The 26809-nt window shown below is 39.5% G+C and overlaps 2 protein-coding genes across 2 annotated transcripts in view; both read left to right on the forward strand.

The window, feature by feature from the left end:
• The window catches only part of LOC109487496 (inositol 1,4,5-trisphosphate receptor type 3-like), a 22308-nt gene extending 1148 nt beyond the window's left edge, over positions 1-21160 (forward strand). Inside the window, exons 3-45 of the mRNA XM_019791484.1 lie at positions 960-1030; positions 1297-1372; positions 1883-1931; positions 2513-2599; positions 2983-3060; positions 3618-3698; positions 4215-4318; positions 4732-4819; positions 5277-5364; positions 5808-5915; positions 6370-6461; positions 6796-6858; positions 6998-7076; positions 7413-7543; positions 8095-8169; positions 8315-8365; positions 8626-8706; positions 9154-9212; positions 9511-9637; positions 10077-10199; positions 10561-10630; positions 10749-10789; positions 10923-11033; positions 11384-11449; positions 11604-11639; positions 11945-12041; positions 12995-13110; positions 13829-13957; positions 14437-14572; positions 14963-15056; positions 15264-15318; positions 15445-15495; positions 15740-15804; positions 16085-16172; positions 16380-16487; positions 17501-17637; positions 17791-17858; positions 18050-18170; positions 18529-18625; positions 19067-19195; positions 19678-19787; positions 20290-20374; positions 20969-21160. Coding sequence (XP_019647043.1) covers positions 960-1030; positions 1297-1372; positions 1883-1931; positions 2513-2599; positions 2983-3060; positions 3618-3698; positions 4215-4318; positions 4732-4819; positions 5277-5364; positions 5808-5915; positions 6370-6461; positions 6796-6858; positions 6998-7076; positions 7413-7543; positions 8095-8169; positions 8315-8365; positions 8626-8706; positions 9154-9212; positions 9511-9637; positions 10077-10199; positions 10561-10630; positions 10749-10789; positions 10923-11033; positions 11384-11449; positions 11604-11639; positions 11945-12041; positions 12995-13110; positions 13829-13957; positions 14437-14572; positions 14963-15056; positions 15264-15318; positions 15445-15495; positions 15740-15804; positions 16085-16172; positions 16380-16487; positions 17501-17637; positions 17791-17858; positions 18050-18170; positions 18529-18625; positions 19067-19195; positions 19678-19787; positions 20290-20374; positions 20969-21160 — 3913 coding nt within the window. The remainder of the gene's footprint in view (positions 1-959; positions 1031-1296; positions 1373-1882; positions 1932-2512; positions 2600-2982; positions 3061-3617; positions 3699-4214; positions 4319-4731; positions 4820-5276; positions 5365-5807; positions 5916-6369; positions 6462-6795; positions 6859-6997; positions 7077-7412; positions 7544-8094; positions 8170-8314; positions 8366-8625; positions 8707-9153; positions 9213-9510; positions 9638-10076; positions 10200-10560; positions 10631-10748; positions 10790-10922; positions 11034-11383; positions 11450-11603; positions 11640-11944; positions 12042-12994; positions 13111-13828; positions 13958-14436; positions 14573-14962; positions 15057-15263; positions 15319-15444; positions 15496-15739; positions 15805-16084; positions 16173-16379; positions 16488-17500; positions 17638-17790; positions 17859-18049; positions 18171-18528; positions 18626-19066; positions 19196-19677; positions 19788-20289; positions 20375-20968) is intronic.
• Positions 21161-23929: 2769 nt separating this feature from the next.
• Positions 23930-26809, forward strand: LOC109487530. The gene is made up of 6 exons (XM_019791543.1): positions 23930-24013; positions 24597-24668; positions 25001-25130; positions 25362-25500; positions 26115-26190; positions 26729-26809. The coding sequence occupies exons 1-6, from the start codon at positions 23963-23965 to the stop codon at positions 26807-26809; spliced, it is 549 nt and encodes a 182-aa protein (XP_019647102.1). The 5' UTR covers positions 23930-23962.

Raw genomic sequence — 26809 nt, forward strand, 5'->3', positions numbered from 1 at the left:
CGCGCGCGTGTGTGTGTGTGTGTGTGTGTGCGTGTGTGCGCGTGTGTGTGTGCGCGTGTGTGTGTGAGTATGTTGTGTGTAAGTTTGTTTCCGTGTGTGTTTTGGGGGTGATAGCTTTTGTTGATACGTTATATGCACACGCGCCAAGAAGTCTTTTGTCAGACGTTTGAATCATACGCCAACGAAACCATAAATTGCGAATTTGTACACGTTAGTGTTTTCACATTGTCACAATAGATGATGTTATGTTATATTATGAGAATGAATTATTGATAAAGGAAACGCAACAGTTTTGTAACATGCAACATGTTTAATAATTGCAACGCACTTGTACAAATGTATAGGCGACAATGTAGCATTATTAGGGTTAATTGCATTCGGTTAGGCGTGGCAGTTGTCAGAATGGACATCGTGACATGTCAGATATTGTGGGATAGCAACGCATGATCTACCTATCAATATTTAATGAAGACATGATCTATATTAAGAGACGCCATTTGAAGTAACACAATCAAAAGCGTGGAGCTAACTGAATAACAGAATATCATGCAAGAAAAATTACTAATACTAATAATAATAAACAACTTAATAACAGCTTGATATGTTGGAATATAGGATTGAATCTCTTCGTTTCGCGTACCACTTACTGCTCATCGGTCATTCAATTGTATCTGTATAGTCGGTATAACCGTCCTTAGGCGTAACACACCAGCTTTGCAGGCACTTTACATTCATATAAAACGACCTGTCACCCGTACCGTTGCATATCTAGCTGCAAGCGTTGTTTAAAGCTGCTTGTATTTACTGAAGATGACTCTACTGTACTTGGCGGCATTGAGTTCCGCTCTATTAAGCTTCTTCTACCAGGGCTTCATTGAAAAACAGTGACTAGACATTGAGTAAGCTATCCTGGCTAAAGAAAAGACAAATGCATAATAAACCATTTCTTTCCTTTGCAGTGCCGGACATACCGAGGTTAGCGTGGGGGTGAAGCAACATCGGAAGAAGCCGCCGCTACCAAATGCACAAGGTAGGGCGGCTATCGAAGAATATTTGTGAACTATAAGCTACTGTTGCTTTCTGATACATTAAATGCTAGGCAAAAGATAACAGGATAACTAAGAATATCAGTTGTCCGGGTATCCTTAAACATATTTGTCGCAAGCTTTAGGCCTAGGCTTTGACGAAAGTTTAGGCTTAGAAAGAAAGAAAGCTTTAAAGTAAAGTTTAGATGAAATGTCCCTTCACATTTTCCACTTACACAGCTAACGTGTGTAACTTTGATTCCTACTTCAGTGGCAACGTTTAAAATCTGCGTACAGTACCGGTACAAGGCGAGCAAGAAGCACTGGCGAGCACAAGAAGAGAGCAGGTTGGTATTTAAAGAATTACCATTGGAAATAAAGACTAAACTTTCCTTCCAACACTGGAATGAATCAGAGACTTACCCCAAATTTTCGGCTGACTCCTTCAACCTTGTTCACAGTATGATGTTGGCAGGAGAGTTTAGTCTTTATTTCATAATGACTTGTACCAACACAGATGAACTTTCTTGCTAAATTACTATCGGAATTGTCTCTGATTTTTTTCTCCTAACAAGAAATTCAGGAAGCATCGAACTGCATCTAAGGTTACCATCAAAACTTACAGTCAGCAACTATCCACCAACTGTTCCAACAGTGTGACTGTGATTAGATTGTAGATTATGTTCCTTCATTTGTATACAGTGTAAATCTAATTTTGGGTTATGCATGAGTGTTTTACTATGTTATTAACTGTATGTATGTATGTGTTTTTTTTTCGAATGAATCATAGAAGATGTCCTTTTGGCTAAAGGGTATAGGAATAAAGAGAATAAATAGAGCAACGTTGTTTGTTACAGGAAGGATCCGAATGATCTGACGAAGAAATCGGAGATGTATCGCGCCCAGGTCAGTTCTTTCAATTATTGTTGTATGGCTTTTCGTAGTTCTTCAGGAAAGATACTAAAAGCATTTTAAACCGGTCTATCACTGTTACTAAGAAGTAACTTTAATTCAGGTGGTATAGATGGGTTCAATATAGTCGTCTTAATGATAGGAAGGAATGAAGTTACTAGAACAGTACGTTAAAACCATGAAATGTAGTTCAAGTTTCTATTCTTCCTACACCGGTATTTCAGCACCAAGGACAGATCCACCCCAGTTTTTTTTTACCGCCTTCTGGTATTGGCTGCGCTAGGTCCCGGGCTGGATTCCTACTTCATAATGACTCATTCTCCTTAGTTCTAGATAGTTATGGAAGTTAAAGAGCCTTCCCGCGTCAAGTGACGCATAGGGCGGCGCCCATCTCCGTTTTCAATAGCCCTTGGCCACACACAACAGTGCAATCACTACAGCAGGGGGCTAGTCCACTGGTAGTTGAGTGTGTTTCACTCCCATACTCTTTCAAAAATACTGAATACCTAGCCATTGCACCGGTTTAAAGTCGTGAAAAGGGGGGCCTAAATAATATCCCGACTCGTCCATTTCAGGCTGCGGCGGACGCGGAGAGCGCCGACAACGACATGGAACAGAAACGTCAGGAGGGCAAACGCCTGCACTACGGACAGGTTATTCAGGTATGACATTAACATTTCGATAAAGCAAGTATTCTTAGCTCACTCTCCAAGCAGGGGGAAACTGTTTGCAATCCTTGGATTGAGAAGGCTGTCAGAAGCGGTTGCCAATCAAAGTAACGTTGTATTATCTCGAGTAAAAGTGTGCAAGTCTGCTTCTATTGCAACCGCTATCAAGTCTTGAGCCAGCCTGGCATGGTGGCTTCGAAAAGGTGGCCTAACATGACCTGTTGTGGATTAATTGGGAAAATAAATTTAAAAAAGCCTTCTTGGCGTGTCAGAGTTGGACAGAAATGTTCCTGTACTTTTTTTGCTTAATATGGACGTTCAATGATGCTACTTGAAAAAACAGTTTATATATATTCCTGACTGTGGGAATTTTCCAGCTCCAGCACGTGTTTACCAAGAAGTTTGTCCACGTCAGCACCACCCAGACGTCACATACCGAGATTAACAACATGCGGGTGAGTTTAGCCTAGCCTCACGGAAAGAAGGTTTCCCGCTCCAACGGGAAACCTTCTCTCCGTGGCAAAAACTCCCTCGGCAGCAAATCGTCCCTCGCGGCCGCATATTACTCGCGTCGCTCACAAAAATAACGCTCACGCCTAACAAGACTGCGAAGGAGGCTAAGTTTAGCCATCATTGATGTTTACTCTAACTTTCGTAACTTTCCTTCATAAGATCTACTAATCACCCCAATTCTAGGCCTCAATTGAGAACTCTGGTACTTGAAGGCATGGTCCTTTGTTATCACTTTCTGAGCTCGTATCGAGGAATTACTAGCATGAGTGTCAGCCTTGTTAGCTTTCGTCCGCTCCCAGCGATCTTGGGGAGCGGATCTTGCGGAACGGACGAAAGCTAATAAGGCTGGCACTCAGGCTAGTAATTAGTAATTAGTAGATCGTATGTTATTCTTCTGACATTCTTCTGTGGTCGTTTGTCTTACTTGTGGGGGCAGTAGCACACCTAAGTTAGTTGATCTGTTGTATCCTTCTGACAACGTCATTTCCTTCATCGTTAGGTGGAGCTCCTTCCGTTCAACTCCAAGCATGCGCAGTACAAAATCATGCCGAGGTTTAAGGTCAAGGCCGAACTGGACACCGTAAGTACACACAAACATGATGACCTCACACCGTAAGTACACACAAACATACGACGTCACACCCTAAGTACACACAAACATGCTGACGTCATGGTGACGTCATTTCCGTTAAAGAACCCAACACACTCATCGATATGAGATATGGAGAACGCAAAATAGTACACGAAGATTTTTCTGACATTCAAATAAACCATGTACAGTGTGGTTCATTTGTGAAAACCGTCAAAACTGACGAAGAAAATTAAAAGTTGAATAAACTAAACCAAGGACCAGACGTAATAGTGATGATGGTGAAAACTCACATAGACGACATTCATTATCTAAATACCATTAATTTGATCAATCACTGTTAAAATAATGTGCCATACAATTAATGTTGTCTGGGGTAGATCCCGGACAGGCCATAACGGCTTTTTATCTTCCCACCGCATATCTCCTTTTGTGATGTTATGTTTATTCTATTATATTGATTATATGCTAATAAACAAACAAACAAACGTCTGCACTTCCCGTCAGGTCCGCTTGGGGGACCAGATCGTGCTGGAGAGTGTGAAGACGCCAGGGAACTACCTGCACACCAGTAAACCTGCATACGGGCCTAAATTCGTGGAGAGCACGAGGTAAAGGTTTTCGTATCACCTAGGTCGTGCCCTATAGATAGTTCCAAACAAGACAAAACGGGGTCGTGTGGCGTAACGACAAAGCGTTCAGCTCTGAACCAACAGGTCCTGAGTTCAAATCCTGCCTTGCCACCGAACTTGTTCCCTTGGGAAGGCATTTCACATGAATTTTCTCACTTCACTCAGGTGAAAGTTAGTATGTCTGTTGTCCGAATGCGTTTGTCTGCGTTGGTGGCGGCATAAAAATAAGTTCGAAAAACCTGAGTGTGCCGCCGCCATGTCTTGTCATAAATGTTGGAACGTTACAGAAAAAAACAAGACAAAGCATAGATAGAATGATGCTTATTCGTCACTCGACGGCTTGTCATGCTCAGAGTTGAAGTACACGTCCTGTTTTGTTTCCCTTCGCACAGTCGCGAGTTGAACCTGTCCGTCAGGCATAGCGCCTTCACGGTTTACCGCAACAGCAGCGCCAAGGATCAACAGGACAAATACCTCACCGTAAGTCAGTGTTTACATTATGAAACAACACTAATAGTGATAACGCACTCAAGTAAGACAAATTTTAAAGCTACTACTTACACATGATGAGAGGATAAATTAACAAAAAGGAATCCGATCTAAACAGATGATAATACATATGTAACACAAAGTAATACAAAAACAAATATGATAGAAATCAGGGGTTGACGTGCATCAGAAAACTACCTAATTTTTTCTTCATTTACAACAAAGTTTTCATTCTGTTTTTGTCATATCTCTCTGTAACACCATACTGTTATATCATCTGAATACTGGATGGTCCCTCAAGGTTGTAGAACAAAAGGCTAAAGACCGTGCTGTCTTGAGGGATATAATGAAGAGCAACAAGGGACCAGTTCTGACATAAGCATTTATAGGTAGAGTATTCGGGCTGAGCCTCGCATTCCTGATATTTCGTTGTCTTTCTCTTTTTCAGGGCGGTTGTTTGATCCGTCTGTACCACAAAGAACACGAAGCCTACATGGTGGCGAGTGGCTCGTTCGGGGATGAAAGCTTCGAAGACGGTAGATAACATTGGAGAATATTTAGCAATATACACAGTTACATACAGTTGACAAAATTTACCAGCTACCAATATGAAGATCTTGCCATCATTGGGCAACCAAAAACTTCTACTTCCTATTCTCTTTCTCTTTATTTTGATGCCTTGTAGCCCAAAAGGCTAATCATCCGGGGCTTATGCAGAAAAAAGACACATATACAACAAATAACAGATGGTAAAAAAAAAACACATTTAGCTAAAAGGAAATCTATAATGCACAAATGAAAGTAACATACTATGAATATATAATCTACATACTAGTCACAGAGCTAGTCCTGTTGGTCGCCACGGCTAGAAAATACATTTTCAACAGAAAAAAAGGTATTGCTTATGACACTTCACTAAGAAGTAATTGCTTTTTTAAAGAAAACTTGCAGTAATGTATTTTGTGCGCATCGTTTCCAGTGCATCTGAGAGTCCGGCCACAGGACACCAACAAACCCAGGTCCATGTTCCCGTCATCCTCTGCGATCACGTACTGGCAGGTGGAACATGGCGATGACATCATGAACGGTACTGGACATCTTTGTTTGTTTGTTGTTTGTTTATATATTTAAGCTGGTAAAAAGTGCACGCAGGATTTTTTGCTTTCAAATAACAAAAAAAAAGTAAAATATTGGCTGAATAGCACTAGGGCGTTTAGAAAAGTGTCCCAACACGTTTGTTTATGTGTTGTTTGTTTAGATGGTATTTTATAGGTTGCATACAAGGTGTATCATACAAGTTTAAATTTGTATTTAGTCTTATTTAAGAAAACATAAGCTGTCTATGACCAGGCCATTTGGAAAATTATCCCAGTAGTTTTAATTTTCTTAGATATGCGAAAATTAAATTAATATTGAAAATGAAATTAAATTAATAATGAGACCATCCAATTGCACAGACTGCAATGGGAGTCAAATGTCAATCATAAACTGCACGAAAATAAAACGTCTCAATTTCGTTTTTCTCTCTGCTTTGTCAACAGGGAATACGCTTTGTTGGGAACAACGATGTCTGTTACGTCACATCACAACAAGGAAGTACCTCAGTGTGTCCAGAGACGGGGACAAGTTCAAGGTAGTTTGAAACTGTTGTATAATCTCTAACTTTTTAAATTAACTATTACACTAGTAGATGATGTTGAACACCAATAACTGCAAAAGGAAACGTTACCTGTAATTGCCTACAATTAACCTCCGTGAACGAGGAATTGTTTTTGGTATGTTGATGAAGGTTAGACTTCCAGGTAAAATATATTCATAGACAATTCAAACTCTACTGCTAGATAATGAAGTTGGCATTTGCTTATTAGTAATCCATATAACTTTAATGGCTAATTAATTACACGAAAATTCCAGTTTTATAGTACCTAGAACCCCTTTCCATAACACATGTTATTTTGTCTCTTTAGCTTGATCTAAGCGATGATCTGAACGATGCAAACACGATATTCCGCCTTCACCCAGTCATTCAGGTAAGTTATAGATTAGGAATTAGAATATTCCAGCTCTATTTTTCCTAGTGAGGAAAAGTAAAAAGGTACTTGGTATTCAAAATAGCAGCTCAAATTTAATAGGAATCACTGATTGTCTGAAATTTCACATTTGTTGCAGGAATCTGAGGAGATCCCGTTTGACAGTTACTGCCGGATCGAACATGTGGTGACTGGTACCTGGGTACATGCTCTACAAGGTAATCTGTTTTTGTTTTCTTTACACTGCATAAACAGTGAACAGCATGCACTAAGGCGTAACACATCAGTTTTGTATAGTAAGTACAAGCTGCGTAAGACCGGGCAGTAAGGTTTGAACCACTCACACTGCAAAGGACCCCTAGTCTTATCGATAAGTGTTGCGAGTTCGAACCTTCTGTATCTGTATCTGTATAGCCGATATAACCTCCCTTCGGCGTAACACACCAGCCTCGCAGGCACGCGGCGCGGCGGCATTTTGGATTATAATCCTAACTATTAGGAAACTTCTGATTGTGTGTAAGAAACGATAATACAAACTGTGTTGTTGGATGTAGAAACGTACGTGCCGACCTGGCACGGGGCTATCGGCGCGTCTGATGAGGGCATGGCGTGGGACCGGGCGTCCCTACAGAAGGTCGGCATGGTGGACAGGTGCATGTACGACGACGCCTTCACCATCCAACAGGTGGGTAGAACTTCCGAAAATAGTTTCATCAGGTTGGTAAAGTGTATGATATAGGAGTTTTCTTTTACACAACCAAACTTGTCCTACTGGCCTTGCTTACGATTCTCGCCTCAAAAGTGCCGCCTACATCGACTGAATATAGCGGCGAGAAGCAGAACTTCAGTCAGAAGCTCTAAGGAAGGTGTCTGATACGTAAGCAACGTAGGGCAATTTAGTTGTCTACAAAACCCCTATGTCCGGTATGTATAACTGTAATATGAGACTTAGAGTGAAACTGTAGTGAGTCCCTGAATGTAGAACTTAGCACATGAAACCAGTAGTGTGTAGTTATCATAAGCCTTAGGTAATTATGTCTTTTGTTAGGCCTTAGCTAGAATAGGTTGACAGTGATGCCTATTACAAGAGACAGTTAAGTCAGGCTCTGACTATTTTTTATTTACTGTATACAACTGCCGAAGTGGCATATACATAAATAGAGCAATTATAATAGATAATTTGGACATTTCTTTCAGCTAAACCTGTATTTAACTATCTACCGTTTCATTTTCCAGGTGAATGCTGAACGTCAGTTCATAATGAGCTACGCTTCTGGCATCCTTCCGGTCATCAAACACATCATAGAATATGTAAGTAATTATTGTTACCTAACGTAAATACAAAACACAACTTTTTAAGAATCTAAAGTACAAGGAGTATGGGCAGTCAATGACATTGAATATTGAATTTATTAAATATTAAATATTGAATTGTAAAATTTGAATTTTTTTGCAGAGGAAGGATGGAAACCCCATCACTGAGAGGCAGGCTGCTGACTGCATTGAGGTAGCTATAAAGAATTTGTATCATACCAGAAAATAAAGTCTCTTTATGGAGAATCTAAAATACAAGTAAAGTAGCCCTTAGGCAATTTAGTCGTACAGTAGCCCAGACGAACGCATGGTTCTTTTGATGCTCTTCCAAGGAAACAAGGAATTACATTTGTCAGTAAGACTTGTGTTACTCTCAGACTATAAGTTAGGAAATATAACTGAAAGTATCAAGTTTTTGACTCATCACTAATCTTGAATGGTCTTACCCTATAGACACTGAAGGAGCTCTCTAAGTGGCAGATTGTCAAAGGAGAACCGATCAAGGATCGTCAAAAACTGTTGAGGAATCTCAGGGTAATGTTGATTTTCATGTTTTTTTATATATTCCGAAACATGTAATCACAAGACGTGGTGACGGCATACTCAAGTTTTTTCAACTTATATTAATGCCGCCACCAACACAGGGACAGTACAATACTCATTTACACCTGAGCGAAGTGAGGAAAGTCGTGTAAAGTACCTTTCCCAAGGGCACAAGATCGGTGGCATGTCAGGACTCGAACCCGGGGCCTCTAGTTCCGAGTCGAGAACACTGCCGCTACGCCACACGACCCAACGACGACACATGTTTTGTTTGTGGCAGTTGCGTATCTGTATCCGTATAAACGCTTTTCTGTGTAACACACCACTTTCTTGAAATTTGTAATACCTGTTTTCCATGTAATAATTCTTCGAGGATTTCTTCTTTCCTTTGAATGTTTATCATTTTAGAAACATGACGTATAAACATTGTTGTCACAGATTATCGAGTTGCTTATCAAGCTGTTGGGGACTCCATATCGTGGTTCAGATGACAAACGGTAGGTTCTGATCCAAATTAAGCATATTACATGTACATAATAGAAGAATCATCACCTTTTGGTAGATCAATAGTTCGCTGTATTTTGTGTCTCTTACATAATTGTATTGGTAAAGGCCACAACAGACTAGAAGGATTATTGACAGAGCGAATTAGCTTTTTGTTGTTCAAAATTTTTGTTCAAAAATTCTCTCACCTGGAGCTTTCGATCTGTCACTCAGGTTTTCCTCAGTAGAGTAACTCAATGAGGCTTGTCACGTGGCTTCTATTAATTTTTTTGTTGGTTGTTTTTTCGCCAGACACCTGATCGGCATATTTGTGGAGGCCTACGCGGCCCTGTTCACATACCTGATCGGAGACAGCAGGAAGAACGAGCTGTACATGGCCAGGCACACCAGTTTCATACACAGCCAGATTAAAGATGAGGTAAGCTTCACGAGCGTAGGGTTCAGGAACCAGGCCTCTGGGTTGGGAGTTCGAATCCTGTTTCAGTCACCTGGCACACGTCCTATTGCAAAGGAGTAGCCCTCGCTGCATCGTGGATTGTTTTGTGCTTTACCCTTCATGTTATTTGCAGTCTTGTGTAAAGTTTATGTTATCAGAATTTTATTCTTTATCATCCATAAACTACTCATGTTGAAAACTTGTGAAAACTGAATATTGTTTCAAACTTGCATAGTTAACATGAATGTACATTATGCCTATCAATAAGAGTGTTTGTTTAAAAACACGAGATGAAGTTACAGTGCGCAGTAACTTTTAACTAGCACTCATCTTCCCTATGTCAAAGTTGAAGTTTAGTCCTATGAACATGAAAAATCACAAAGCTTCCCTTGAATTAAAGATGGCATTTCCTTCCTTTCAGGGTGAGGTTGGTCTGGCTGCTACTAAGATGCTGATGGAGCTGGTACATGACAACAGGAAGATCGTGGACAGGATCAACAAGGCCCAGATCGACACCTTCATCAACCTGCTCATGAGGAACAAGGTGAGAACTGCACAATGTACATCAAATCTTAGCCGCACCAATTTAAGTTCTTAGATTTAAAAAATGCTATTTTGGGATAAAATCACATTTTGAGTGGACGTATGCACGCAGCGTCAGTGAGTGAACAGAATCCGATCCAAGTTTCCTCCCCTAGCCTTCTGTTTTTCTTTTCATAGTAAAATACCTGAGAATCTAAATTCAATTGATGTTTCCCAATGTTCAATTTTTTTATCTTTCAACTCCAAATCCTGTTTAATTTAGGAGTGGCTTCGCTTGTCTTCTTTGATTTCGGAAAATTGTGTCTCTTGATCCCAAATGTAAACTTAATCCCAAAGGTAACATTGTTATTGTTCAATGGTAGGACTACCGATACCTGGAGATGTTGGCAGTTCTCTGTGTTTGTGACGGGGTGGCAATTCCCGAGAACCAAGGTAACAAATTTACTTTATACTTTATACATTGAATTTTCATTGAATTTTATTTAAAAAAAAATTTAGGTTAGATCAATGTAAATTCAATTCACTCAAATATCACAATATTACATTCCAGAGTACATCACAAAAGTATGGCTCTGTGACCAGGACGCTAAGGTAGGCATTTCATTTGTGGTGGCTTAAAATCAATATTTACTTTTTTTGCTACTTCTCAAGAAATTAATATGTGTATGCCTGAACTACTTATATTGAACTGCCTTTAACTTATTAATTTATGTATGTTTTCCAGGCCTGTGTGTACCATACTGAGCTTGGGCCAGGGATCGGGAAGGAAGCAGACCTGGTGCATGTGTCCACAACCAATCGCCGCAGGTGGACACCTCTGCATGAGTTTGTCAAGGTAAGTGTCATGAAATGTCTTTCTCTTTATTTCGATGCTCTTTAGTCCAAAAGGCTAGTCTTCCAGGGCTCATAAAACACATATACAACAGATAACATGATGGTAAAAAGAACGCATTTAGCACAAAAGGAAATTTACATTATGTAGAAATAAAAGTAAATGAATCTACACACTAGCTACAGAAGACTATGAGAAGCGATGATTTAAATGTTGATGAAACATGAATATGTACCTTGTATGAAATGGAAATGGTAAAACATGAAATCAGGATGAAATTTGACTTATCACTTTGAGATGGAACGTTACATACGTCGCATGTTTCATCTCATTGCTGTTGAACTTTGTTTCAGACTGCGGATGAACAGAGCATCCTGTTCCTCAACTATCAACTGGACCTGTTTGAAAAACTTTGCTTTGTGAGTAAATATTCGGTCTCGCGATAAGATTATTTTCTTAATAACATAATAAATCATATATTTTATGGATTTTAATGAACATTTTTAAAACTTATACTGTATAGTAAGTCTAATTTCAGGCGGGAATAACTTATTAGTTGCTCTTTTACTGCAGGGAGGGAATGAGTTTGCCATATCGGTCATAACAAAGGTAAAATACAGCATTGTTTATGTTTTACTTTTTTTGGTAATGATAAGATGCTTGCCTTCCGCCAGATGGTTTTCTGTAATTACAAAATGTATGGATGACTATTCAGGTTATGTCATACTTAATGATAGCATTTCATAACATTGTCTGAATCCCAACTAAACAGTAATAACTGAAAAATCATCAAATATAACTTTGATGCTGTTGCTAAATGCTGCAGAAATATTGAGTGATATTCATTGCATCTTGCCAACCTAAGATCCATGATATTTAAAAATGGTGTACACTTATGTGTTTTTATCTACCAGGAACTGAAGTATCTGACGTGGGAAGAAGCTTTTCTGTGTCTGTCTGATGATCGGCTGCCTGACCAGCTCCGAGCTGTCTATTGTCGCCTTATCAACGGTACTAAATTTATCACCGTTTGTGATCTGTTTTTTTCTATGCAATGCATTTGCTCGTTCAATGATTTTAGCTATAATTAGTACCTTGTCTGACATGTGACTTCAACGTGTATGCAAATTTGTAGTCATATGTGTATATTTGTACTGTGTGTGTAATGTGTAATGAGCCCTGGAAGAGTAGCCCGAACGGACTGAAGGGTATCGTAATAAACTGAAACTGACTCTCAGCTTAGCAGCTGTCTCAAGGACGCTGTCCAATATTACTGAGGTGGAGGTTTACACAGGACTTAAATCTATGTTTGGCCTTTAGAGTCACAATGTATGTGGGAGGGAGTTCCAGAGCTTAACAGTGTACGGTAGGAAGGTTCTTCTGTGGAAAGTTGTGTTTTTTTGTATATGTTAAATCTACCACAAGGGCACGCCAATTCAAGCTGTTGGTTTTTGGATTTAAAAATGATGCTGTAGTAGAAAATCAACATAAAGTAGAGTCTGGAAACTGTCTGTGTCTTGCAATGGGTCACCAAGAAATGAAATGTGGCCTAGTGCTGAGTCATTTGAAGTAACGCCCGTGGTGTCTGCCTGTGCCACGACCTATTGTTCACTGGAAGAAAAGATTCAAGGCTGTTCGAGCAGATATTCTTTATGTGTTCACAGGAGTCAGTAATCGTCAGCCAATAAATTATTCATGTGAAGTACTCAAACCACCATTTTCTGAAGGACATACTGAAATGGCCGGACTATTGTTGTCATACAATGAACACTATTCACACTGATATTAACAGTTCATTTTTGAGTGTGAAAAGATACACCTATATTGAAAAAAAATTCCCCCAGTAAAGTGAAAAACCTTTATGAGCAAATTTTCTCTCAATTTTAAGGCATGTATAATACTCTGTCTGGTACACATATCATATTTCTTTATCAAGTGCTGACCATATTTTGTTCCAATTCCAGGCTTGTTTGTGGAGGTGACGAGCAACTGTTTCCCGCTGCCCCTGGACTACATCAACCTCTCCTTCATCTGGGACGATCTGAAGGATTCTGGATTTGTTGGGGATGAAGTACAACAGGTACAATATTGCACAATAATCCTTGTTTTTTTTTATGAAGCAAAGTTTAAACTGCAATTTTCAACACAACAAATTGGACTCACGCAAATTCTCGACTGTACAACTCCAGTGTTCTTCAAGGAATGAGCAATCCACCGCTTCCGTGACGTCACGCAGATAACACGCGTGACTACATGAGCAGTGGATCATAGGTTGCATAAAGTCTGTGGCGCCCCCCGTCTCTGTTTTTTTTTTGTCAACTGAAGCCACCACAAGGCATGAAAACAACGAGCACTTTTATTTTGGACGAAGCAGAGCATTTAGGACTAATGTATCCATAAATTGAAATACCAAACTAAGTTGAAAACACTCGGACACCACGAAAATATCCGTTTCACTTCCACCAGAAAATAGAAATAGAATCACGACACTAGTAAAGGGATTTTCACTACACATATTGTTAGTAGTAAAAACTAGCTTAAGTGCACTGTGAACCAAGTAAACACTAGTGCACTGAGAACTATGTAACACCTTTAGTGCACTATGCACCAAGTAACATCTAGCGTCAGTACACATTAAACCAGTCAAAATTGCCCTGATGAAGATGACAGACGGTCATCGAAACGTCGGCTCGTGAAAAATAAATGGTTGTGATCAAAGAACTTTGCTGTTCACTCCCTCTGCATGTTTCCATCTTGTGTTTCTCCTGACTTCACAGGTTTATATTCCTCCTCCCCAGCCGAACACACCCAAGCAGGCCAGCCTGAAGAAGGTTCTACCGACGCTACAGAAGTGGATCGCAAAGTTCCTGCATCAGAACAAGGACATGACAGCCTCACTCATCGGCCATAACATGCTTATTGAACAGGTATATACAAAGATACTGAGTACAGCTATGTAAAGTAAGTATGTGCTTTTTGTGACATGGTACAACCAAACCTGTATGTATGTATGTAAGTCCCATAACCGTTAGCGGTCGTAGGGGCATCATGACAGCCAGCAGCATGTCTGGACTTGTCACGATGTTTCTGTAGGCTTATAATAACCAAACCAAACCTGTACCTATGCATAATTATCACCTGGTCACTGATATATGTACACATTCAAGCCAGTACTGTTTACCACCTCCGCATAAGGACCATCTCTAGAGCGATATACATGCCAACCTGTTTAAGTGACCACCTCAACATGAGGACCACTGGTCATTGCTGCCACATCAACCGGATTCCCATTGACCAATTAGTAATTATTAAGATTCGTGACTTTAGTAGCCACCTGAGAGGTTTCGCTGTATCATTATGATATTATGGCATTAAGTTTTCTTAAGAATTTATTATCTTGCTGCAGGTTCTACATCTTGTGTACTCCTTGGTCCAACATGGCTACTACAGCACGGAGGCTGATGTTACTATGCTGACTGGACCAATGTTCTCTCTGCTGGACGGAAGGAACGACAAGCCCTGTCCTCCCAACACTATGAGTGGTGAGTTATGCTGTGGAATAGATGGTCTGATTCTGAATGGGTTAATGTATATAAGCACCATGTGTTGTAATACAGCAGTTACAAAGGTACGCACAGGCTTAAAAGCCATGAATGGCGAGGGTAATATTCTGTGTGTCATTCAGCACCAGGGCCAGGGGCATCAATCTTGTTGGTGTGCTATTCAGCTCAGAGCAAAGTCAGTAATCTTATTATAAGTGTGGTATTCAGTACCATGGACAGTAGCACCAGTCAATCTCATTCGGCGCTAGTGATGTTAGTTTCGGTTTGGCAAAAGTACACAACCTTTAGCAGGATTTTTCCTGATGAGAACCCTAACTGCATGCACAATAAGATACACATCTTGTTCATGTTGTATTTTGTCCACTCCAGCTGAACAGTATAAAAAGCTACTGCAGAGCTACCAGGAGACCATACGGTACCGGCCCTCCAAGAAGACCAAGGCCATAGTCGACGCCAAACTAGAGTAGGGACTTTTCTGCCTTACCATTCATCCTTGCCATTTCCATTTCCCCATACTTGGTGACCAGACCGAAACAGCCCTTACTTTCTTTCTTACTTCACTTAAAAGTAGAAAATAAATAACAATGTTTTAATTTGTTATTTCAGAACCTTGACAAATATGTAGTGTTAAATTATAACTATTCTTTTGATATTTCTTTTTTCTGAAAAGGGCATTGAAAGTGTTGAAGCTGCTACTGAACCATCGCTTCAATACAATCTTGAAGGTATTTTTTGACTATTGCAAGTTTTGGATTGTGAAAAATTTCTACTTTATTATGATAGTTCATCATGTGCCGGTGTTTATAACAGTTTGACACTAGCCTACATGTACGTGTATTTCTCTTTTACAGCGTTTCGTTCTGGAGTTCCGAGTAACACTTGAGAACTCTCAGGCAGCAAAGGTACATACATTGGTATCAATTTACCATGCACAATTCGAAAATATTTTTCACAATAGATGTGGCACATGTTATGTAAGATAATTCTCGAAATAAAATAATCCTTTCACTACTGCTAAGTAGTTTGATTTTGCGATTTTATATCACTGTTCACAAAGTAAATGTGTTCCACTGCATTTTTCTGGGCTAGGATTTGGTAATAATGATAAGTATATAAAATTAACCTCTTCCCCATTGACTTTTGTAGCTGTTCACATCCAACGAGTTGGAGCCGATGCTATATGCGAACTATGATCCAGACGAGGATGACGAGTAAGTACACTGACCAGTCAGGCACATTCTGTATACTGATTTTGTATAATTGCTGTGATAAGCGATTGTTGAGCAGGCTTTGTTTTGTATCTCCTAACACTATTTACTTACTTCACCTCGTGTTAAACCCTCACAGAACTATATCTGCATTGTATCGCACATTATATTAATAGAGCAGGTCATTTATCTATTCCTCCTCCTACTACTACTACCACTACGTTTACTAATACTTCTACTCATGTGACCTTTGTAATTTTCATTTCGACCACCCTGTTTGTAGTGCACAGGAAGCTGTTGAGAAGAAGCTGAGGGACATCGCTTTTTCCTGTACGCACTTTGACCTGGAGAAGCTGAAAGAGATCATCATGGTATGTGTGCTACAGACCTAATCATCACTTAATAAGCAAAAAAACAGTTACTCAACAGTTTTTTGGCGTATCGTATTACATTGACGTCTAACCTTCACCGCCGTATCACTTAATAACATTATGTGCCCATACATTGTGATGGTGGATGCTGCTTGTAATTTAATGTCTTTTGCCCAAATTTGAAATTTCTTTGTCGTTTTGCTGTAGGATGTTTCGAATTACGAGTATGACCAGATGGTGGTGGAGTCGATGGAGGTGTTGAACCTGTATTACTCCACCTTCATGGACCTGTTCAGGCGAGCCGACCAATCTAAGGTACTCTCTCACCATTAAGTAATAGATACTTGAAAGTCAACTGCTAGCAATTGCACATTCAGTACTATTTTCTTCTACATCTTTTCCAAAGGTGTTGATCAAACAGAAATGTTTTTTTACAGATACTTTTATGGCCTTTATTTCAATACAATATCAGCACACCACTTGGTTCTCTTCTGCACATTGTAATTCACATCATTACACTGTTAACATAGCAGTATGTGTGTGTTTGTTCGTTTGTAGGTCTGTGTATCTGCATGGCTACAACAACAGCTTCTTTCTATGGTCTGGAAATTAAAACTAAAGAACTCTTTTCATGACTAGTGTTTACCTCCTGAAATTAAATCACATGCTTAGCTTATTGCCCAGAAGTATCCTTCTGAGCCGAACGCGCTACCGACTGCGCCACACGACCCCAGAGGTTGTGGGTTCGAGCCCCACCTTGTCACCGATCTTGTGCCCTTGGGAAAGGCACTTTACACGATTTTCCTCACTTCACTCAGGTGTAAATGAGTACCTAGCTTCGGTTAGGGACGTCCCTCGGATAGGACGTAAACTGGAGGTCCCGTGTTTGAGGAGAGCCACACCTCGAGCACGTTAAAGATCCCACCACACCTTTCGAAAAAGAGTAGGGGCATGCCCCGGTGTGCGATGGTACAAATACTACTGTATGGAGTTTGGTGATTCACTCAAATCACCCGGACGGAGGCCTGGCGACCTCACGGTCTTGTACAAGCCACATGGTGATTAACATCATTCACCCGGACGGAGACTTGGCGACCTCCGTCTGTATCAGCCAAAATCTTGGAGAGGAGATAGGCGCCGCCAATATTATAAGCCTAAGGAGCCATCGTGACAAGTCCAGACATGCTGCTGGCTGTCATGATGCCCCGACGACCGTTAAGGTTATGGGACTTACATACATACATACATACATACATACATCCTTCTGACCTTGCATTTAGTTCGTTTGTAAGAAAACAAATTAAGTGATATTTTGTGTTGTTGTGCAGGTTCTGATGACAGAGAAGTCGTGTGAGGTGCACAGGGAAGTACTGAAGGACCTTCCCAGGTTCCGGAAGCTCGTACCGGCCAAACTCAGCAACGACAACCTCAACACCATGTGTGGCATTCTGGACAAGTTCATCGGGTAAGCATGTTTACTATTATATATGGATCTATGCAATAGTGGGGCTGTGATAACGTTCGGATGACTAGCAGCTAGCTACTCCACCTGCTCTATGTAGATTTAACACATTCAAGAAAAACTCCTAATATATTTCTCCTCCTACATTTTTTCTAGATTTTGCTGTCTGCCTGGAGTAGCAGGAGAGTCACACCCTGTGAACCAGGCCATCCTCTACAACTTCTGTGAGTTGCAAAACCATTGTTTTTATTAAAAGTTTACAGTGGAATTCTTTTCACACATATTTGTCCTAATTTTTAAAACATGCCCTGGAGCCAAAAATAAACTGAAAATGTTTGATTAACACAGTGAATATTACCATGTTGCAGAGGGCATATAATTTCATTGACAACTTTTTTATACAAAATCCCCCTAGATGTCCTTGAAAGTGTCCTTGAGGTTCTGTTCCAGAAGGTCGACATGCACCTTCAGGAGCAGTACTCGCGTCAGCAGGTCATCTTCAAGAAATGCTTCAAGCTACTAAGGGTGCTGGCAAGGTACATTCTGCAATTTTGACTTGAATATTCCCTTATAGTACCATCTTAAAGCACATAACTAAAGTCTCTTGTCTCTTTTTAATTTAAAGTTAACGGATAGGCATTCCTCTTTCTTTAGATTCAGCTTTGAAAAACTGTAGATTCTGTTCATTGGTTTTCATTCAAAACTGCGTTTAACTTTGTTGCTTTTCTGTTGCACTACTCTTTCTGAAATGCAGTTCATAATTATTTGCAATGGAAATCTGAAGAAGAATCTGCAATAGCAGTAAGACATTCAAGAGGTATAATGCCACTTAAGTGTGCCATTGTTATTGTTAGTTGTTGTAGTTTCATTTGATTACATTTTTCTGCCGTACAGGGGGAACGAGATTGTGCAGCTGCGTCTGTTTGAGCGACTTGACGACCTGCTGAAAGTTAGAGGGGCTGAAGTGGAGATGGCCAAGGCCATTACTGAGGTACAGTTCAGTTTATCTCTTCCCTGCTGTAAAATAAAAATATACTGTAGCAGTCAAGTCAGCACCACGGACAAACACTGTAAGGCAAAATAGATGTCCCAAACCTGTCTTTTACAGATGTTTAAGACTATTACTATCATGTACATCTGACGTCTTTCATGCCACTGCTGTGATTAGAACTGAAAAATAACTACACTTGGGACAGAACTATAGGGTACATTTGACCAAATAGGTCTCTTTCATTGACAAAAAAACTAATAATCATTACTTTAATTTCATTAAAGTGCACACAATGTAGGACATAAGAGAAGCCAAATTAGCAACACAAAGCAATAATAGATAAATGAATACATTGAAAAATTGACAGGATTGGCTCCCAAACTAATTGTTTTGTAAAGCTTTGCTACCAGAAACTGATGAATGTTTTCTCCAAACCCGCAGATTTTCACCGGGAACAAGCTGGCGTGCCTGAAGGTCCAGCAGCACCACGTGGAGCAGGTGTGGAAACTGGTGGAGGAACACGGGGAAATGTGCTGCGAGTTCCTGGATCTTCTCAACGCCATTGTCAAGGTAACTTGCACTTGTACCTGTTGGGATCTCTTAATTCATTTGCATCAGGTCAGTGCCAGTGGCCTCATCATCATGAACATGTGCCATTTCTAACGATCTTGGGCCATTTCAAATCTTCAAGAGTTCTTCAAGAGTTCTTCAATAGTTATTTCTTTCCATGAATGACTTGGCATTTTTTTGTATTGTCATCCCATAGCTATTATCACATAGTCCTACTTGAAAGTACTAGAGTTATAAACCAAGAATTAAGGTGTTGAGAATTTGTTTTTCCTATAACTATTGTAGAGTGGAACTCCTTGCCACCAAATGCAGTAGCTTATACAATGTAGGTGCATCCTTAGTAGACTACGCTTTAAACGACGCTTGCAGTTTGATGTGACTATTCAATCAGATTTAAAAAAAAAACAATTGTGGTTTTTCATTCGCTGTTGCCTGGGACCAAAGGACGGTCAACCAATATTCTCCATGTTGTTTCTTACAAGGTGGAGGAACTTGACCTTCCCCTGAAGAGGAACCAGAGTTTTGTGATGAAGTTCTTCATGCAGTACCGATCTGAAGTAGCAGGGGTCATCGATAGGAGTGCTGAAGAAAGGTATGTTTATTATATAGAGGTATGATCAAAGACAATTAATCTGTCACATATTTTTAACGGAGTGGCTCAATGCAAGGCCTATACGACCACTTCTCGGCATTGAACTAGAAATATGAGAGAAACATGGCTATGTCAAGAGATGGAGGTGAACGTTTGAAAGGCTGTAGACATGTTGTAGGTTGGTGGGAAACACTTGTCAGGGAGGGAATTCCAACGCTTGGCCTTACGGGGAAAGAAGGATATCTAGCATATGTATGCATTGTGACTGACACTGCTTATATTTGTATGTGAATGATGAATACATTGAGACTTCACATTTGTGGGAAAATGTACAAAGCATTCAATTTGGAACTATCCACTTCTACTACTCGTACATGTATTTCTTTCTTTTGAAGAAGTAGTTGTTGAACTTGATCTTCTAAACAACAAACTTGAAGCTTATTTTTCCTCATTTCTAGAAAGAAAATATGACTATAAAACTGAGCTCTGTACTTTTTTTCAGGATGACAGTTTTCACAGCGACACAAAACATCGGAGACCTGCGGTACATGATGGGGATGGTGAATGTTCTCGCCACATGTGCAGAGGTGGGTCTGACACGATCACGAGTTAATATAAAACATTGCAAAGATACTATAGACCATGACACAAAATACAAATAACACAATACAGCTTAAAATTGTTCTACATAACAATTGCTTCAAGTAGGACCACCTTCAATGTAAAAAATGAAGAGAATTGAAGAATATCTGACAGTAAATCTTAGTTAAAACTACATGTAATTCATCATGAAGTCAGTAGATGTTGAAGTTTTGACTGAATTAAAGAGCTATGATAATTAGTTGGAATACATATTGTTCAATAAATGCAATACTGTCTTGTAAACCCAATAAGAAGTAAAAATGCAAGGCTGCAAGTTAACTGCACCTCCAGCTTTAAATGATTAAAATGTCACAATGATTAAAAACAAGTACTCGGTGTTTCTTTTAAATATGTGTGATTGCATTGAGAACACCTAACCCAATATCGTGTCTCATATGTGTTTATTCTATTCACTTTAATTCTTATTTCATACCTTTTTCTTTTTGCAATATGGTCAGTAGTCTTTGCCATACGTTGCACCCTGTACAATTGCCGTGCAATAAAGTACTTCTATCTTTCCTCACAATAATCGTCTACAGGGAGAAAACAGGTTCATAGAGTCCATCTGCCAAACCATCTTCTCCGTGGACGAACTGTTCCAGATCCTGAACAACGAGCAGATCGACAACAACCTGAAGCGGCCGTTCCTCCGCTTCCTGCTGTGGGTGTACCTCAACACGGCCGGCAGCGTGCTGGACAGCGGCGTCGGGGAGCTGGCGCACGATCCGTAATTTTTTTTTTATATTCCAACATGTAATCACAAGACGTGGTGACGGCACACTCAAGTTTTTTTTAAAACTTATATTAATGCCACCACCAAACACAGGGACAATATAATACTCATTTTCACCTTAGTTAAGTGAGGAAAGTCGTGTTAAGTGTCTTTCCCAAGGGCACAAGATCGGTGGCATGTCAGGACTCGAACCCGGGACCTCTTGGTTCTGAGTCGGGCACTCTACCGCTACGCCACACGACCCGTAAGTTGTATTTGGTATTAGGGTCTCTTTTTAACAACCGGTATAGAATCTCACTTTCTTACGTTTCAATGTATATCAGACACCTTCCTTTGAAACGTAAGCAAATGAGAGTCTATACTGGCCGTGACAAAATCAATATCCTACGCTTTACCAACCAGATTTACATATACCAACCTATTTTCGGGCCATGGGTCTTTCCAGCTTGAATGTTTCTCTGTCCTACAAGGCGCTGGGAAAAGAGTCCTATTTGAAGAAAGCCATGGACAAATCATGTTATAGACTTAAAAGAAACCTTCATGAATAAAACCTAAACAAGCTTATATTACACGTTTTAGAATTTATCAGAATAATCATATAACCAGTATATTGTTGTATTGTGTTTGGCCTCAATGACTAGCGATCAGCAAGCCAGTTTGAGTCTTTAACAAACAATAGGTCAATCAAACAAACAAACAAACAAACAAACAAACAAATATATTTTCCTATTGCAGGCGTCTGTGGGAGTATCTGAAAGGTCTGTGTCTGGTGTTGAAGAAGGCGACCGACTACGTGAAGGAAAACCCCGTCAAGGCCCAGCAACAACTCAAGAAACCACCATCAAAATGGTAACTGGCTCTGATTATGATTTATGCTTAGACTTTAGTATTTTATAGTTTGTATGTCAGATAGAAGAAAGCCAAATACAGCAAAGTTTTCAAAATGTTAATATTTACTTTTGGCTTTGGCTTCGGTACTTTCTGATCCCTACTTCATAGGAGGTTTATCCGTTGACCTTTGTTCTACATTGAAGATCTTTGTAAATTTTATGTATCTATATGTAACAGTGCAAAAAAATTGCAAGGCATGTTATCAAGTGCCATTTTCCCTTCTATTCGGCGTGCAAAGTGCTTTCTGCTATTCAGTTATGCAGCATGTATGCAGCACATAAAATATCCAGGTTGATGACATATTGACTATAATTTGAATCCCCTGGCTGTCATATTGGAGTACATAGACAGCATGTTAGTGTGTGTAATAGAAATACGATGTACTCAAAGAGGACTAAATGATGCCAATTAAGAAGCCTGTATCACTTTGCACATGCACATCAGAAATTTAGAAAACAAGGAGTAGAAACTACTTCATGCAACTCTGACCTCGCTGCACAGTAGAGACTCTTGTAGAGCCATGCATGTGTCTTTCTCTTCAAAGGTAATAAAATACTGTATTTTCTCAGGGTTGTAAGACCGAGAAAGAAATCGAAGAAGAAGAAATCTAAGAAACCGAGGTATTTCCAAATTCAAAGCATGTCATCGAATGGCACATTTTTTCACACTGAAAAAGCACCAAATTAAAACAAATCAATTTTAACAAAAAGGATAGAACGTTTAAAACAAATAAACTTAAGGCAAACATTAGTGACAGAGTGCTGTGTGGTCAGATTGTGGCATGGCTTTGTTAGATGATGTTACGTTTGTGGGAGGTTTGAAAATGACATGGCAATGAAAAATGTATGTTTGATACACACAGAAACATCAAATTTTAAGAATGATTAAGTTATGGTAAAGCTTTGATCCAACACAAAACGTTAACTCACCATTTTTGTGTCAGATCAAAGCGCTAAGGATTCTAACAGCACAGATAAACTATCCTTCCAATGATGGAGTAAGTAATAAATCAATCTTAACTTCTTCCTTACAGGGATGAATCAGCCGACCTGTCCAATCATGGCACCCTGCATTACATCTTTGAGGCCATCATGCCGTTCTTGCAGGTACTGTAATGGGGCATTTAATCTGGCCACTACACGCAACCCTTTTTCGTATTGTTATTACATGAACCTAATTGTGAAGACAAACTAAATACGGGTCAATGATTGCACGAAGTCCAAGCTTATAATTAGTAATATTGTAAAGTTCTGTAGTATTGTAAAGGACTGTAAAAAGGTTTAAATACTATAAAAGATATATATAGCAAATCACCTATTTTGAACTCGTTATGTACATTATGTCTAGTTTAGACTGTATAACTTGGAAATTAGATGCCCTGGCTCTTTGATTATTTTTGACAATACAAACGTTGTGTTTTTCAATTATGTTTTCCACATATAGGTGTTCTTCCGACAGTACTACTCCCCAGAACGGGAAAACCATCCCGAGGAAGCAGACAATGTGGATCTCATGGCAAAATCACTCCTGGTGAGTCAGATTACATCTCTATTGCTATCTAATATAGAAATACTTTCTTACGAAACCCAATGTGTATGGCATTGACACTCGCAAGTAGCAGAAAAGACCATTGAAGCTCTGGCCATAGGAAGAGGAATTGTCTATTATAACTGTTGCTTACTATTTACGTACTTAATACTTACTCTGTTTTTGTTTTCGGTGGCTCTGTGTGTTGGCTTGTGTGTTGTATACTTATTTGAATCAGCAAGACATTCAAAATGATGAATAAAACAAGAAATTTACAACAGCTTAGCCTACTAAGTACATGTACCTCACAGGGCTTCTCTCTTTTCAGAACTTCATTGATGCCGTTGGCAGTCTGATTTCCAACCTAACCCACCAGAAGAACATGGTGAACTGTATGACCTCCATTCTGTCGGTGGCAACTCTGCCAGTCCGGGTAGGCATTACTAATTACCTACGGATTCAGAAGCATTGTTTTAGGTGACTGAACTGTGTTTTTTACGTAATGTTATCTTTTAGTAGAGAGAGCAGGTTGACAGCATGTGTTAAAGTAAAAGTGAACTTCCTCCCCGCAAGTATTGGTATGTTGGCTTATAGCGGCACCCATCTCCGCTTCTGTAGCCGTTGGGTCACACAGTTGGGCAATCACTACACAAAGGCGCTAGAACAGTCTGGTAATGATGTGTGTTTAACTCCCATACCCTTCTCAAATGCTGAGTGCTTAGCATAGAAATCAGCATGTACCATTTTTTAAGTCTTTGGTATGACTCGGCCGGGGATGGAACTCAAGACCTACTGAATGCAAGGCGAGGACTCTACTCACTTCGCCATTGCACCGGTCACAGCATGTGGGTGGGGAAATTGATAGGCAGAATGATAGGTCGAAGATATCTAAATCAGTTTTTTTTTAGAATTCGTCTACAGACTGAGATTTGTTACTGCAAACTTTGTCTGCAGCTTTCATCCCATATTAGTTTACCTAATGCTGGAATTTTAATGTTTCTTAATCTACGCTTCAGGTAATGGAAGAGTTTCAATCGACATATGGAAGCGGCGGGCAACTTCAGGACATCAGAAGTGATGCCAGGAAGGTTGTAACGCTGAACACCATTATGATAATAATTCTAATTATTGTAATTGAATAAGAAAAGTGTTGATATAAATATAAAGACTCATTCTTGTGTGGTGTACATGTAAGATAAATGGATATTGTTCATAAATGTTCATAATATTGAGTGCAAACTTTTTTATTACTCTATAATCATAACGGTCTTTAATGATTCTTTCCAATACTTTTTAGATGTTAAAACATGTGTAATGATTTATTACTATAGATATAGTCTGTTATCATTGTTGGCTATAATAGATATATCATTGTTTATAATAAACAGTGTTTCTTATGGTAACTTCTTTCCGATTGAAGGAATATGAGCGGTACTACTCTTCAGAAGAGGAGCTGAATGAACAGCTGAACACCTTTGCTAACAACTGCATGTTTGCCTACTGTGGAGAAAACACTGTGGAAGTACAGATAGACTTTCCCTCTAACAGAGGTAGGGCATTCATTTCAATGTTTCTGTATCATAGGAACAACTGTCATGCCGTGGGGTCGTGCGACTACATATTGGAATATTAAAAAAAACTGTCAGGCCATTGCTAGTCGCATACATTTATAATAAGCTCCAGAAGAATTAATGCAACATGTAACCAGCAACATACATAGACGATACACATTCTCTATAGATTTGGACGTAACTAACACAGCTGATTTGTCACCCATGTAGAGTACAATGACAACGTTGCCAGTGAAGAGTTGCCTCTTGCTGAAGAGTTCCAGGATCATCTTAAGTGTTTCATCGACACCAGCAAGACGGCGCCTGAAGAACGATACAGAATGGCCGAGAAGCTTATCGAGCAGCTACAGTAAGTGATTTCATTCAATCTCATGTTTACCGAAGGAAAACATATTGTTTTTGCTCTGTTTCTTCCTCTTCTTCTTCTCCAAAGTGACCTATGACCTAACCAATGACATGATTTGTTGACGTCTGTCACCATGGTGACTGGTGTTGGGTTACATAATGTTGCAATGTCATGGTCTGCTCTGCTTCTGTAACCATATACTAGTAGCGCATGTATGTGAATGTGTTTGAGAAAGAAGGTTGGTTTGAGTAAGAATTAACAGAGCAGACCATGTCCGAAGGTAAACATTATGCATTTTATTTCCAAATGTTACTTCTCTAGTTTCATTCCTTTGAACCCAATATTTTATAGTTTGTGTCTGGAACTTACATAGATGGAGTTGAGTAATTTCAAGTTTTCCTCTCAGTCGCCTATTTTCATTGTAACTATCCTCTTACTGAAATTGTATTACGAATTGTATGAAAACCAAGAAATTCAACTTATATAGCCTTCACATGTTATCTGAAGTAATACAAATACGATATATAATGGACTTCTAACATCGATATAGCCTTTCTAAAGTAATATAGTGTCATCTATCATATACTTCTAACATGGGTCTTGTTGGTTTCTTGCAGTATATCGTCTAACAACTACAGGTCAACTCTAGTGGAGAGGATTCAACAGGAGAAAATGGACATCAAGTGCCTTCAAGTGAGACCTAGCAAGTTTCATAGTCTTTAGGCGTAATATCTTATTAATGATCGGGATAACTCAAAAAGCAATAAACACGATGTTTTGCCATTGATAGTTTGGTGTATTTCAGTCTACTCTCTGTAAATAACTACCAATATGCCTCTTCTTGGTGCTGAAATACGTGTGTTAAGTAGTGTGTTAAGTAGTGATAACTTGCTTATGATCGGGATAACTAAAAAAGCCATAAGTTTTACATTTAGGCTTTTCAACGCGATTGTTTGCCATTATATTATGGTTTGGTGCATTTAGTCTTCTCTCTGTAGGCAACCTCCTATATGCCTGTCCTTTGTGCTGAAATACGTGTGTACATGTACTACTGTGACAATAGCAATGCCATGTGAGATATTTGGAAACGACGACTTTTCTAATGTTAATGCTTCTAGCAAAGCAGTTTAGACTGTAATGTATCAGACTCTGTAAGGTAATGTAAGCCATGTAATGTAATCAATTGATGAATCGTTATATTATAACTAATGAAAACAACCTTTTGCTTCAGCTACTCCGTGCCATGATTCACAATGAGGAACGGAAGCTCCCGGCAAACTGGGAAATGTACCCAAAGAAGAACAAAAAGTAA

The sequence above is a fragment of the Branchiostoma belcheri genome, unplaced genomic scaffold (genome assembly GCF_001625305.1).
Source record: "Branchiostoma belcheri isolate BF01 breed outbred unplaced genomic scaffold, Haploidv18h27 scaffold89, whole genome shotgun sequence".
Taxonomy (NCBI): Eukaryota; Metazoa; Chordata; class Leptocardii; order Amphioxiformes; family Branchiostomatidae; genus Branchiostoma; species Branchiostoma belcheri.

Bases quoted from the DNA above. Each gene is read 5' to 3' on its own strand.
- LOC109487530 (XM_019791543.1), top strand. From the start codon at position 23,963: ATGGTGAACTGTATGACCTCCATTCTGTCGGTGGCAACTCTGCCAGTC. The intron at 25,131-25,361 runs GTAGGGCATTCA...TCACCCATGTAG, and splicing joins AGACTTTCCCTCTAACAGAG to AGTACAATGACAACGTTGCC. The intron at 26,191-26,728 runs GTGAGACCTAGC...CTTTTGCTTCAG, and splicing joins TGGACATCAAGTGCCTTCAA to CTACTCCGTGCCATGATTCA.